Source organism: Colletotrichum lupini, chromosome 7 (assembly GCF_023278565.1).
Source record: "Colletotrichum lupini chromosome 7, complete sequence".
NCBI classification, from domain to species: Eukaryota; Fungi; Ascomycota; class Sordariomycetes; order Glomerellales; family Glomerellaceae; genus Colletotrichum; species Colletotrichum lupini.
The window spans coordinates 2,589,822-2,604,550 of NC_064680.1; the positions used below are offsets into that span (position 1 = coordinate 2,589,822).

At 35.3% G+C, this 14,729-nt stretch overlaps 4 protein-coding genes across 4 annotated transcripts; 2 read left to right on the forward strand and 2 right to left on the reverse strand.

Annotated features, from left to right (window-relative positions):
* Positions 1-1,601: 1,601 nt before the first annotated feature.
* CLUP02_13815 (carboxyl transferase) lies at positions 1,602-2,509 on the reverse strand (the record flags this gene model as incomplete). Its single annotated transcript, XM_049292752.1, has 4 exons — positions 1,602-1,668; positions 1,721-1,814; positions 1,881-2,137; positions 2,193-2,509. Coding segments are annotated over 4 exons (735 nt in total), but the record flags the coding sequence as incomplete, so codon positions are not given.
* Positions 2,510-5,923: 3,414 nt separating this feature from the next.
* Positions 5,924-6,136, forward strand: CLUP02_13816 (uncharacterized protein; the record flags this gene model as incomplete). The annotated part of the gene is made up of 1 exon (XM_049292753.1): positions 5,924-6,136. A coding segment is annotated over one exon (213 nt), but the record flags the coding sequence as incomplete, so codon positions are not given.
* A 3,252-nt stretch (positions 6,137-9,388) lies between these two features.
* On the reverse strand, positions 9,389-11,331 carry CLUP02_13817 (4-coumarate-CoA ligase; the record flags this gene model as incomplete). Its single annotated transcript, XM_049292754.1, has 5 exons — positions 9,389-9,732; positions 9,781-10,490; positions 10,546-10,585; positions 10,635-10,871; positions 10,968-11,331. The coding sequence occupies 5 exons, from the start codon at positions 11,329-11,331 to the stop codon at positions 9,389-9,391; spliced, it is 1,695 nt and encodes a 564-aa protein (XP_049149900.1).
* Positions 11,332-11,655: 324 nt separating this feature from the next.
* On the forward strand, positions 11,656-12,144 carry CLUP02_13818 (methylcrotonoyl-CoA carboxylase beta chain; the record flags this gene model as incomplete). Its single annotated transcript, XM_049292755.1, has 3 exons — positions 11,656-11,836; positions 11,901-12,027; positions 12,120-12,144. The coding sequence occupies 3 exons, from the start codon at positions 11,656-11,658 to the stop codon at positions 12,142-12,144; spliced, it is 333 nt and encodes a 110-aa protein (XP_049149901.1).
* Positions 12,145-14,729: the final 2,585 nt, after the last annotated feature.

Sequence of the window (14,729 nt, forward strand, 5' to 3'; positions counted from 1 at the left end):
TTGGTTAGCTATTTCAACATAGCTAATAAGGCAAAAGAGGGAGTGTTACGAAGGTAACTTTGTTTACCTTATTATTCGCCTTATTATCAATATTACGTAAGCAAACTATATACCATATTAATCTACGATTTCTGTAGATTATTATAGGTATTGATTATGTAAGCAATACTGCTTATATAAGCTTACGTGAGCAGTGGAAAGTACTGGAAGATAACTGAATAATCTGGAATTTACTCGAGGCGGAATTACGTACTACGATTACGCATTCACTTACGTATATGCTTATTAATTATATCATAATTAATAAGCAATGGAATATTCTAGTAGGAGGTTTTTATGCCTATATGTAGGCGTGTATTTGCCTACCTAGACCTTTCGTTAAGCAAGCAACTTCTCATATAGTAATTCAACTATATTACTCTCTTTATTACAAAAACCTCTTTTATATACGCTTATTTCCCCTATATTCATATATTCTTGCTTCTATATGAATATTCACTTTTCATATTCTATATAAGAATATCCCGCATTACCTCGTTAAAGCTATACGTGCTAGATAGACTAACGAGAGCTTTATAATTAATAATAATATTATTTACTATAGCTCTACGAAGAGTAAAAGGATTACTTAGAGCGTATTAGTATTAGAGGTTTACGGAATAATTATAAGTATTAACGTTACTTATACTATTTTAATTACTTTAGACCTTATTACTAAATAACTTAATGTTCTAAAGATCCCTACTATAGTTTATATAGATTTATACTTACTATATAAATACTTTATTAAGCTAAGTATTATAAAAGAAAAGCGCCTTATAATAAATATTATAGTACTTAGGTAATTATATAAACGCTACGAGCTCTATAAGATCCGTTAGATTAGTAATAACGATAACCTAGCTAACGGGTTTATAAAGAGTATATTAAATAAGTCCCTCGAACAATTCGTTAATAAAGGAATTATTATAGTTAAGATAGAAAAATAGGTAATACGTAATTAAAATAGTAATATACTATAGGTAGTAAGTTATTTAGCGAACGTATATACCTCTCGGGCTTTAGCTTAGAAAGAAACGTACGTATTTAGGGCATAATTAAACTAATAAAAAGCTCTTTTTTAATTACGCTAAATTTAACGATTTCCGAGGAGTTTAGGTATATAGATTATATATATTAGAGGATTAAAAAGTAATTAAAAAGAGGGGATACTAAAATTTTTATATAAATAATTATAACAGAAGCTATACTAAAATTTTAGTATACGGCTTTAGGTATTTTTAAATAGAGAATTAACTATAGATTTTACTACTAGTTCTTATTAGCGGGGGACCTAGTCCCTATTCTAGCCTTTTTTATTATAAAAGTAAAAGATTGCTAATATTAGATTACGAGGTAAAAAAGGGGCCCTATTAGGTAGTTAGGTAGGGGTAGTAGGTAGGCAGTCTGGGCCCGTGCAGACGGACCCTTCTACCTACCTATACCTACTGAGGGACCGCGGGCTCTGCCCACGATCTTCCCCTCCTATACACACGCAATAGACCTATACTGACCTATTGACCTAGTCGCAACCCAAAAGGTCTGACCTGCCTATGTGTATACTAACACTCTGCTTTAGTACCTACCATGAAGCCAGTGACATTGTGGAGGAAAATGATTGGCGTATTTCTAAAGCTGGGTCAGCTAGAACGAGGAAAAGCTCTGAGCTTAAGAGACTTACTCCTGGTTGCAAAGCCGAATAAACTGCGCGGCTTTGAGGGCCTCGTGTGGATGGATCACAGGAGTCTGGTTCGCCACAATGCCAGCACGAAACCCTTCATTGTATATGTATCAGTGAACCTTGTTTGTGAAAGGTGATTGGGTGATGAACAGCTCCTTACCGAGGATGTCCGCCCAAGCCGTCAGCATATTCGTTCCGTAGCTCGGCTTGAAGATAGCCATTCTGGAGTCATCAACAAGTCGGAGCAACACCTCGCGCATGTCGAATGGTTTACGAATGTCGGTGTTCACCAGATAGAGGAGATCATCGATAGAATACCGAGGAGGTACAGGGTCTGACGTATTGGGGAGTAGGCGACTGGGCTCCGGGGTGCGAAGTGTTGCAACCCATTCGCGAGCTTTTTGAATAGCATCAAACCTGTCATAATGGTGTCAGTTAGATGAAGACCTAAGCAAGATCGAGAGTTCCATACTCGTCCATCGCGATCTGATCAGCCAGTCCGGTTGTTGATGCATGAATCTTGGCCCCGCCCAGCTCTTCGGCAGTGACCACCTCGGAAGTGGCCATCTTCACTAGTGGAGGTCCTCCCAGAAACACTTGAGCCTGATTCTCCACGAAAATGGTGTAATCAGAAAGCGCAGGATGATAGGCGCCTCCAGCAGTTGAGGAGCCAAAGACAATGGCACACGAAGGTTTGCCTTGCTGAGATCGTATCGCTAGATCACAAAAGAGTTGGCTACCTTTATAGATGTCGGATTGGAAGTCCAATTCGACCGCGGCATACAGCCGACTGCGCAGGGGCCAATTAGGGGCCCTATTTACGATTATCGTAGCCAGCCTAACTTACGGTTAGAACCTCCTTTTTTATACTTACTACGTAGATATTTATATAGTTTAATTAATCTCTTTATTAACTACGGTTCGAACTAACTACCCTATAATAAAGATACTAATACTAATTAGTAATTAAACTCTATTATTATAAATCGGTAAGGTATCTCGTTACGTAAAAAAGACGACCTTTTAATACTATATAGGATAAGAGATTCGTACTAATTAACCTTATAGAAATAAATAAAAAAAGAGGCAATTCTCGAATACTATACAGAATTAAGTAATTATAGCCTTTTATTACTTACGAGAGGTCGATATTTATTATATTAAACTATGTTAATTAACGGAACTACTTAAGTAACTAGCCTTTTACTATCGCCCCGAGTAGCTTTTTTATTAAACGATTTTTCTATAGCCGGCCTATAATTAAAAATTAACTAGTTAAATTAATAAAAGTATAGTATAAAAGAGCACTACGCGATTAAAAAAGGGGATTTTTAAACGTAAATATTCTTATTTAATAATAAAAGTGACCCTATAGGAGTTATTAAACTAAGAGATTTATAGTATATAGGAAAGTTTATTATTATAAGGATCTTATAGGTACGACCTTAAGCCCGCGATCTAAACGACCTTTTTATAGTTCCCTTAACTACCCCCCGGGTATTATTTAAGAATATAATATAAGGGACGGTTTAACGAGGGAGGAGGGGATTTAGAGGTCCTAACGGTATCGAGCTAAGAGTATTACGGATCTTAGAAATTAACTAAAGAAGCTATTTAGAGATTATAAAAAGTACGAGGCTTAGGAGGCTAAAAGTATATAGGATAGCGGAAATTAGTAACTAGTAAAGATCCTAAGACTAATTATTATATCTTCTTATAGTAATATAAACGTCTACTACTATTATTATTAAAAAGAACTATTAAAACCTACCCTTTTTTACTAAACGAAAAGGAGGATCTTAATAAGTACGATAGCTAGCGATTTAGAAAAGTAATAATAATTACTAAAAATAATAAAAACGAGAGTAGTAACGAGACGGCGAGAGGAAGCGGGAATCTCTTAGACCTTAATAAATTCGTTAAGTAGTAAAAGTACGGATTTACTACGACCCGCGCGTAGATTAAATATATCCTTATTAAGATTAAATACGCTAATAATTACTAATATAGGTATAAGCTAGAGTACGACCCTTAGCAAGTTAGAGTAAAGAAAAAGAGAACGAAACCCGATCTTAAATAAAATCCTAATTCTTTATAAGTAAGTAAATATTAACCTAGACTATTAGGGGACGTGGATATATAGAATTGCGAATTAGCCTAACGGTGAGTAAATTAACGCGGTATTAATCTATTTAACTAAGGTTTATAAAAAAAAAGGGCTATAGGGGTAACCCCTATTTTATAAAATTATAAATAACCTTAACTACTAACTAAATAAATAGTTCGTAAGCGCAAGCCTAGGAATTATAAAAGTAGTTAATAGATTCCTTTATGGGCGAGGGGTATTACTAGCGCAATTATAATCGCGAGAGCTATATAAAATACTAATAGCGATAATTATAAAGGAGGAATTCGTACTATAGAACTAGGTATAGGTTAATAGAGCGTATAATTACTTTAACGAATTTAGAAAAAGGGTAAACGACTTAGATTTCCTCCCTATAATTACTAACGGAAATCTATTATCGCAAAAGGATATACCGGGATAAAATATAGTACTAGAAGTACGATAATTAATAATTCTACTTATTTCGATTTATAACTTATTACTACTATTAATACGAAATTCGGCGCTAATTAGCTAATAAGAAAGAAGGTAGACGACCCGAAGTTATTAATAGTACGTAGCGACGCAGGGTTTATATATAAATATTAAAAATCTAGTAGTAAATACGAGGTAATTTATAGACCTTAAAAAGATCTTCCTAAAAGAGAAATTGTACTCTGGGGGGAAATATAAGGTCTTATAAGAAACCTTAACGATATTTTACGATTATTATAAAAAAGTTAGAATTAGGGAACACTAGTACTATTCGGTAATTAATATCGTACTTATAAATAAAGCCTCTAATTATTATTATAAAGCGGTGCGTAATCTCGATTAAAACGACTTTTTTAGTATAATTAACGTAATCCGAAGCCGCTTTAAGACTTATAATAAGAACCTAGAGCTCCTATTTAAGCTACGAGCGATTTTTTTTATATCTATAACTAGGATAATAGAGGGTAAATTGCGAATAAAGATCCTTAAAAAGCTTATTAATCGAATCGATAAGCTAGCAAAAACCTAGCTAAATAAGGGGATAAACGAGCGGAAAGTCGGATATTTTTATACTATAGTTTAGCGTATACTAGAGGTAAAGATTACCTTATACTAGGTACTTAAAGACTACGAAACGCTCTACTCGAGGCTAAGATCTAGTTTTAATATTAAGGCGAGAATACTATACTAAACCTACCTCTAGGTATACGACGGCCCTTATTAATAATATTAAGTTAATCGAACGTATAATAAAAAAAAAAAGAGGCTAGATACGGTAATCGCTAGTAAGGAGGCCTAGATTTATTAAATAAGTAGAGATTTAACTTACGGGTAAGGTAATAAAAGAAGTAATACTATATTTATAAAAAGGATAAATATTAGTTAAATAATTACTCTAAAAAAGAGTATACTAAATCGTACGAATAGTATAGAAAGTCGAGGGTAGTAAATAATAGAACTAGCCCTCGTTAGTTTACCTAATTCCTCGTTATATATAAAAGTAGATCCGGGGGTACGGAACCTAGCGATAGTAGCTAAAATAGCGGCCTAAAGTATATACCCCCTATAGGAGATTCGGAAAATAAAGAAGATCTTACCCCTTATACTAACGAATTAGATTATAACGAAATTAATAATATTAATTACTCTTTTTTTACCCCGTTAGCCTCTAGAGGATATATAAGGCTAAACGAATAGAGGGTAGTAAAAGCTCTTAATAAGTAGGCTTTTATTTATAAATAGTAAGAGAAGGTCCTTTAAATAACGGATATAGAGATAGTTAAAAAGGCGAATCTAATAGGGCCGAAGCCTATTCTCTTAACGATTAAGGAGAAAATACTATCTTTTTTAATATTTAAAAAAAAGAATATAATACTAAGTAAATCTAAGGGTAACTAGAGGGGTCCTTTTTATATTACTTAGATCCCTCGAATACTAAGCTCGTATAAGTATTCTATACGAGCGAAAAGTACGGCCTAGATAATTTCTATAGGATTATCCTAAATACTAAGGTATTATAATAGTTAATTAGAAAAAAAGGGTAATTCTAAGTACTATAAAAGATCGTATTAATAATACTTAATACGTCGACGGTAAGTATTACGAGGATTAGTTTCGGTCTAGGTAAGGAAATCGTCGCCCTAGGTATAATAAAAGTAAAGACGCACTTCGGAACGATAACTTTCTATATTTTGCCTATTAATACCCTATTTCTCTTATATTTAAAAGATATAGATCGACTAGGTATTATATTTAATAATACGAAGAATAAAATCTTTAATAATAAGTACTTCGAGATAGTTAAACGACAATAAGGGTATACGTTTATAAAGCTTATTAACGATACGAAGTTAATTAATTATTTAATAAAAAGTAAGCTTAGAAGACTATATTAGAGATTCGGGTACCTATCGGTTACGAAGCTATATAACCTCTTAAAATAATTAAGTAATAATAATATCGAAATAGGGGCGCTAGAGTAGTTAATAAAAGTATATTATTAATACTAAATAAATGCGCAGAGCCTACGTAAATTTAAGTTTAAATTGCGTAATAAGCTTAATTTTAACTAGGAAATCGTTATCGATATTTTCTATTTAAATAGTTAGTTAGTATTATATATAATCGACGTAGCTATATCTTTTTAAGTAGGGTAATTCCTCTAGGATTTATAAATAAAGATAGTATAAGTAGCCCTACGAAAAAGCTAGATCGATATATACTAGGGACCGCTAGACGGTATTAGAACCGATACTAATACTAGCTTTAAATCGGTAGAATTTAAGGATAATACGACGGCCTACGGTATATAGCTAAAAGTCGTACCTATTAAAGCGTACTATAGTATTAGAAAGGTAAAAAGGGCATACTAATAGTTAAAAAGGGCGTTTAGAATTATTAAAAAGGAAAATCCGGATTTTATTAACGACGAATGCCTCTAAATAGTACTTAAATACTATAACGATACTATAGGGCCTAACGGACTTATACTAACGCTATTAGTATTTAGAGTATATCTAAGAACGACCTTAGCCTCGCTATTATTACTAAGTATAAGCTAACGAGCCTAAGTAATTAAAAAAGTAATACGGGCACTGCGTAAAGTAAGTATAAAAAAGTAAGTTAATAAGGTAATTACTACGCGCAATGGGCCCGATATAGGGGATAATCTAGATATATTACTAAATTTAGATATATAAATATAGCGCGAAATTACTTAATAATAGACTGGGCTATATAAGTTAATTTCCGTTAACGAGCGCTTTTATATAGTTACGAGAGATCGTAACTAGCTACTCGAAGTATTAATTATAGTAGTTAGACCGTACTATATAGATCCTAACGAGGTAATTTCTAACTTATAAAGAGAAGAAGAGCTAGGGGAAACTATATAACCCGTAGTAAAGATATAGGAAATTATCCTTAACGAAATCGTCGTAGTAGTACTAATAGACGACGAGGAAGAGGAAATTGCTAAAAGGGTATTAATATTACTAATAAGACGTTGCAAAAGACTATAACGGTAAGCCCTAACGCGGTAATTTATTATTAATAACAAGGTAATTAATACTTTTTATATAGTAAAAGAGAAAGCCGATTTCGAGCTAATAGTTAAACTACGTAAAGAAAGTATAATTATAATTACTAAAAAGCTATATAAGAGATTAGATCTTATCGAAATAGATACTCTTTACGATCGAGGGGTTTATTAATTTATCCTATATAACCTAAAAAAATATATAAACCTCTATATATTTAAATTATAAATAGTTCGTAAGATTAAAGGGAAAAGAACACCCTAGCCGTACGAGAAGTCTAGATACGTAATTTAGGGGTACGGTAACGTTAAAAAAGCGACGCTACTTATATAATCGCCTACTATATAGCACTATAACTAACGATTAATAATAATAATAATAGCATCGCTATGGAAGAAGGGATATAAGAATTAGAGCCGTAATATTACCTAAGCTTATACTTAATCGGCTATAGGGCTCATAAGGAAAATCCTAGCCTATTTACCGAAGAAAATAGCTAGTAAGTACTTAGAAAGTACGATTATTAAAGTACTTAAGCTATTATATAGGCTCGTAAAATTGGGTACCTATTAGTAGGCTATTTACTACGATTTTTATATTAATTAACTATTAATAATTACTTTTATATACGACCTATACTTACTAATCGCGGAGTACGAAGGCGACTAATTTAAAATCATTAGAATATAGACCGACGATATATTAAGCCTATTTAATATTAACTTTATAAAAAAAGAAAATAAAGAGCTTTAAAAAGCGGGCTTCGTAATAAAGCTAAAAGAGGTCTTTATAATAAATACCCCCTTAGTATTTAATAGCGGGATTCTTATAATCGAAAAGGAAAACGTCGTTTTTTAATAAAACGGGTAGGGCGAGACGATTAACCTCGTTAATTTAAACATAACCGATATTAAAAAGTAATATAAAGCTAAGCTCGCGCGAGGGGTATATATTATAAGTATTTATTAGCCTAAGATAACTTTTAACTACGCTAAGGTAGTATAGGCTATAGATCTAATTAAATAAAACGTCAAAGTACTTAATAAGCGGCTTAAGTAGTAGTAGATAAATCTTAATTAAGGTCTTGTTTATTACTTAATCAACCTTATAATTAATAAGCTCTACGTCTTTATTAATAAGTTATTTATAAATAATAACGACCTTACTTTATAATTAGGGTATATTATTATCTTAGCTAACGAGAGTATAAATAAGAGCGAATTTACTATATACGGTAATATAATCTATTACTCGTTAACTAAAAATAAGCGGGTAACGAGAAGTATACTAATATCGGAGGTTTATAATATAGTTAACGGCGTTAACCTCTCTTATATAATTTTAATAACGTTAAAAAAGATTACCGATCGAATTAGCCTTTTACTTATTCTAATAGTTATTTATACTAATTCTTACTTACTATATAAATACCTTATTAAATTAGGAACGACGAAGGAAAAAAGGCTTATAATCGATATTATAGCCCTTAAGTAATTATATAAAAGGTGCGAGATACTTAAGATCCGTTAGATTAATAGTAAAGATAACTTCGTAAACGCTTTTATAAAAGTAGTACTAAATAAGGGATTAGAGTAATTCGTAAGTAGTAAAAAAGTTACTATATAAATAAAAGGATAGGTTATATAAAAAGAGTAAAGAAAAGGGGGAAAAGGAGACGACTTAGTAAATGGGCCCGAGGTCGAATTATATTTCTAACCGTAGTAATTAAATTAATAAAAAAAAGAGAAAGTTAGTATTAGATTAGAAGTCTAATTTGACCACGGTATATAGCTAACTATATAGGGGCTAATTAGGGGCCCTATTTATAATTATTATAGCTAGCCTAACTTATAATTAGAACCTCTTTTTTTATACTTATTACGTAGATATTTATATAGTTTAATTGATCTCTTTGTTAACTACGGTTCGAACTAACTACCCTATAATAGGGATACTAATATGTAGTAAGTAGTGTGTAGTATTTTGCAAGTCTGAAGCGAAATGAAACAACGGTAAAAGAAGCTAATTCTATAACTTTGCCTTCCTTGCTGACTTGTTAAGCAGCGCGTCTCCCAAATCTCGTATGAGATGCTTCTGATACTTTCCACTCCCAGTCTTAGGCAGACTAGTTCCAACATCAGGGTGACCAATCCAAAACACATGCTCAGGGGCCTTGTGCCGTCCCAACTTCTCCGTAACCCAATCCTTGACTTCCGAATCAGTCAGCTTCACAGTGCCGTTCGCCGTCTGCAGAAAGCTCGCGACCACCTCGCCATATCTTTTGTCCTGGAGGCCAACGACACAAGCCTCTGAAATAGCGGGGTGGCTGAGCAATCGATCCTCGATCTCAGTCGGAGAGATGTTCTCGCCACCTGCCAGATATTTAGTTGAAGTCTTCGGAACTCAAATTTGAAACTTACCACGAATAATCAAGTCCTTGATGCGTCCTGTGATGTGAGCATAGCCATCAGCGTCGATCAAGCCCTCGTCGCCTGTGTGCATCCAAACCACTCCATTGTCGTCGACCTTCATCACTTCTTTCGTCTTTTCTTGATCTTTCCAGTAACCCTTCTGCAATGCGAAACCACTGGTGCATAGTTCTCCTCGAGTTCCATGTGGCACAATGGCTCCTTGAGCATCTACCACTTTGGCCGCAGTATGTGGAAGGGCCTTGCCCACGGACGCATTTCTCTTCTCATGAGCATCCTCAAGGGACGTGATAAATGTAACTGGGCTGGTCTCTGTCATCCCATAAGCGATCAGAATGCCCTCAACGTGCATCCTTTCGCGAATAGCGGTCATCAAAGCGGCTGGCACAGGAGAGCCTGCGATGAGACCTGTCCGCAGGGTGCTGATTGGAGAGCCTGACTGCTGGAGCGCCTCCAACTCGGCAAGAAACATGCTTGAAACTCCAAGAAGGGCCGTCGCCTTCTCGTTCAACACAGCGGATAGTGTTGCCTCTGCATTGAAATTATCAGAGGCAAACACGATGGAACTGCCGTGGCAGAATGAAGCAAGGAACCCCATGATGAGCCCGAAGCAGTGGAACAGAGGTGGGGGGCAGCACACAACGTCTGCCTCGGTCAGTCGCATGGCGTCCCCCACAAATTGAGCATCATTCACCAAGTTGCTAGACAGTTCATCAGCTTGGTATTTCTCACTCAGGGCTTGGCGCGGTATCTTACATATGAGTTAGAGTAGCGGCCTTCGGGCGACCCGTGGTTCCTAGAGGATGTTGAGCACGGGATGGAATCTAGATGGTAGCTAAACTCACCGGAAGTAAACTGGAGGTTCAGTACATCCGAAGGGCGAACCTTGCGTGCTGCTCGTCTCAAGACGGAGTCGTTCATGAAAATTGACTGTCCGCGGTTGAAGAAGAAACTGTAAGATTCAAGCATGCTACCCTGAGGAGCTTGTTCGAACTTTTGCAGGTAGACAATTTGTTTGAGCGGAGACTGTCCTTTGTCAAGACTCAAGAGACTTTCTAGGTGCGGCGACAGCGACTTTGTCCCTATTTGAGGCGACATCAAAAGGAGTTTGCAGCCTTTGGCATTGTGAAGAATTAGTAGAGGAACCAGTATTGAGATAATCACCATGGTTTGCTTACCACTGGCTAACACGGCATTTTTCAACTCGTCGGGCGAGTACGTATTGTTGAAAACTACGTAGGGGCATCCAATGCGAGCAGCCCCAAGAAAAAGCTCAATATACTGATAGCAATTCCCCGCAATGATTCCCACACGGTCTCCGTGATGGAGTCCAACCTCAAGGATTGCTTTGGCTATAACTTTGCTGCGGTCTGCGAGCTCCCGATAAGTGAGCCGTGTAGACTGCCACGGGACAATGACGGCAGGGCGGTCCCCATACTTTTTCGACTGTTCTTCAATGATTGAACCAAGCGGCTTAAGGATAAGAGGCGGCGAAGCAGGCCCCTGAACCAGAGAGAGCGATGCATCCACCGAAGGCGTCATGATTGCGGAAGGTGAGGTAAGGTACTTGACGATGAGAACGATGGGCAGAAAAGACAATCAGTAATATGAGCCAGATGCGAGATTTCGTCTATGAAAACTAATCTACATACCATAAGTCATAAATACTGTTCCCCGGATGTCTGATAGCCGACATCGAGGTGGGCCAACCGGGGCCCGAGGGGCACGCGGGGATCGGTCCGGCAGAGCGCCAATGCCCTGACCCATACTCAGAAACCCAGTACTTCTACCGAGTCACACGCGACCAAGACGCAACTGACTCTGCTCGATACCCACAGCTTTACTTCTTCCCTCAATTTGATCAACATGATTGAGCAGCTTTTTCCCGTCGAGAAGTCAACCGTTGACCTCACTGCATCCAACTTCCAAGCGAATCGTCAAGCATGGGAGCCGGTTTTGCAAGAATTTGACAGTTATCTGAAAGATGTGTCCTCGGAAGGGGATGAGGCTTCCACATTGAGACACCAAACGAGACACCAACTGCTGCGTAGGTCGCTTTTCGGTAATTAACATATTGAGACATTTGAGCTGACTAGCACGGTCCAATGAAGCACGAGACAGGATTGCGTTGCTGCTCGATGCAGACTCGCCGTTTCTTGAGTTAGGATGCTTCGCGGGGTTCAGGGTCTCCGGGTCTAACTCCTGCGCAAATATCATTGCAGGTATCGGCCTTGTTAGGTGAGTTCACTTGGGAGCACTGGTTATCAATCCATTTCTAACAGAGAACGAGTCAACGGCCATGCCTTCTTATGTCGCATATCCCAACGCAGAGTGGAGGAGCTTGGAATGAAATGACAGGTGAGAGCTTATTCTCCATTTCTCTCGAGGCCAGACTCCTAACATAAGGGCAGTCCTCAAGGTCAACCGTATACTTGAAATAGGATTCGAGAACGATCTGCCTCTAATCTCACTGGTTCAGTCGGTAGGATTGCCATCACCAAGCGGAATAAAAATATTCTGACTATCAAAGGCTGGTGTCTTCTTACCTCAACAGTTTCGAGTCTTCCATTGTTAGTATCCCTATTATAGGGTAGTTAGTTCGAACCGTAGTTAACAAAGAGATCAATTAAACTATATAAATATCTACGTAATAAGTATAAAAAAAGAGGTTCTAATTATAAGTTAGGCTAGCTATAATAATTATAAATAGGGCCCCTAATTAGCCCCTATATAGTTAGCTATATACCGTGGTCAAATTAGACTTCTAATCTAATACTAACTTTCTCTTTTTTTTATTAATTTAATTACTACGGTTAGAAATATAATTCGACCTCGGGCCCATTTACTAAGTCGTCTCCTTTTCCCCCTTTTCTTTACTCTTTTTATATAACCTATCCTTTTATTTATATAGTAACTTTTTTACTACTTACGAATTACTCTAATCCCTTATTTAGTACTACTTTTATAAAAGCGTTTACGAAGTTATCTTTACTATTAATCTAACGGATCTTAAGTATCTCGCACCTTTTATATAATTACTTAAGGGCTATAATATCGATTATAAGCCTTTTTTCCTTCGTCGTTCCTAATTTAATAAGGTATTTATATAGTAAGTAAGAATTAGTATAAATAACTATTAGAATAAGTAAAAGGCTAATTCGATCGGTAATCTTTTTTAACGTTATTAAAATTATATAAGAGAGGTTAACGCCGTTAACTATATTATAAACCTCCGATATTAGTATACTTCTCGTTACCCGCTTATTTTTAGTTAACGAGTAATAGATTATATTACCGTATATAGTAAATTCGCTCTTATTTATACTCTCGTTAGCTAAGATAATAATATACCCTAATTATAAAGTAAGGTCGTTATTATTTATAAATAACTTATTAATAAAGACGTAGAGCTTATTAATTATAAGGTTGATTAAGTAATAAACAAGACCTTAATTAAGATTTATCTACTACTACTTAAGCCGCTTATTAAGTACTTTGACGTTTTATTTAATTAGATCTATAGCCTATACTACCTTAGCGTAGTTAAAAGTTATCTTAGGCTAATAAATACTTATAATATATACCCCTCGCGCGAGCTTAGCTTTATACTACTTTTTAATATCGGTTATGTTTAGATTAACGAGGTTAATCGTCTCGCCCTACCCGTTTTATTAAAAAACGACGTTTTCCTTTTCGATTATAAGAATCCCGCTATTAAATACTAAGGGGGTATTTATTATAAAGACCTCTTTTAGCTTTATTACGAAGCCCGCTTTTTAAAGCTCTTTATTTTCTTTTTTTATAAAGTTAATATTAAATAGGCTTAATATATCGTCGGTCTATATTCTAATGATTTTAAATTAGTCGCCTTCGTACTCCGCGATTAGTAAGTATAGGTCGTATATAAAAGTAATTATTAATAGTTAATTAATATAAAAATCGTAGTAAATAGCCTACTAATAGGTACCCAATTTTACGAGCCTATATAATAGCTTAAGTACTTTAATAATCGTACTTTCTAAGTACTTACTAGCTATTTTCTTCGGTAAATAGGCTAGGATTTTCCTTATGAGCCCTATAGCCGATTAAGTATAAGCTTAGGTAATATTACGGCTCTAATTCTTATATCCCTTCTTCCATAGCGATGCTATTATTATTATTATTAATCGTTAGTTATAGTGCTATATAGTAGGCGATTATATAAGTAGCGTCGCTTTTTTAACGTTACCGTACCCCTAAATTACGTATCTAGACTTCTCGTACGGCTAGGGTGTTCTTTTCCCTTTAATCTTACGAACTATTTATAATTTAAATATATAGAGGTTTATATATTTTTTTAGGTTATATAGGATAAATTAATAAACCCCTCGATCGTAAAGAGTATCTATTTCGATAAGATCTAATCTCTTATATAGCTTTTTAGTAATTATAATTATACCTTCTTTACGTAGTTTAACTATTAGCTCGAAATCGGCTTTCTCTTTTACTATATAAAAAGTATTAATTACCTTGTTATTAATAATAAATTACCGCGTTAGGGCTTACCGTTATAGTCTTTTGCAACGTCTTATTAGTAATATTAATACCCTTTTAGCAATTTCCTCTTCCTCGTCGTCTATTAGTACTACTACGACGATTTCGTTAAGGATAATTTCCTATATCTTTACTACGGGTTATATAGTTTCCCCTAGCTCTTCTTCTCTTTATAAGTTAGAAATTACCTCGTTAGGATCTATATAGTACGGTCTAACTACTATAATTAATACTTCGAGTAGCTAGTTACGATCTCTCGTAACTATATAAAAGCGCTCGTTAACGGAAATTAACTTATATAGCCCAGCCTACTATTAAGTAATTTCGCGCTATATTTATATATCTAAATTTAGTAATATATCTAGATTATCCCCTATATCGGGCCCATTGCGCGTAGTAATTACCTT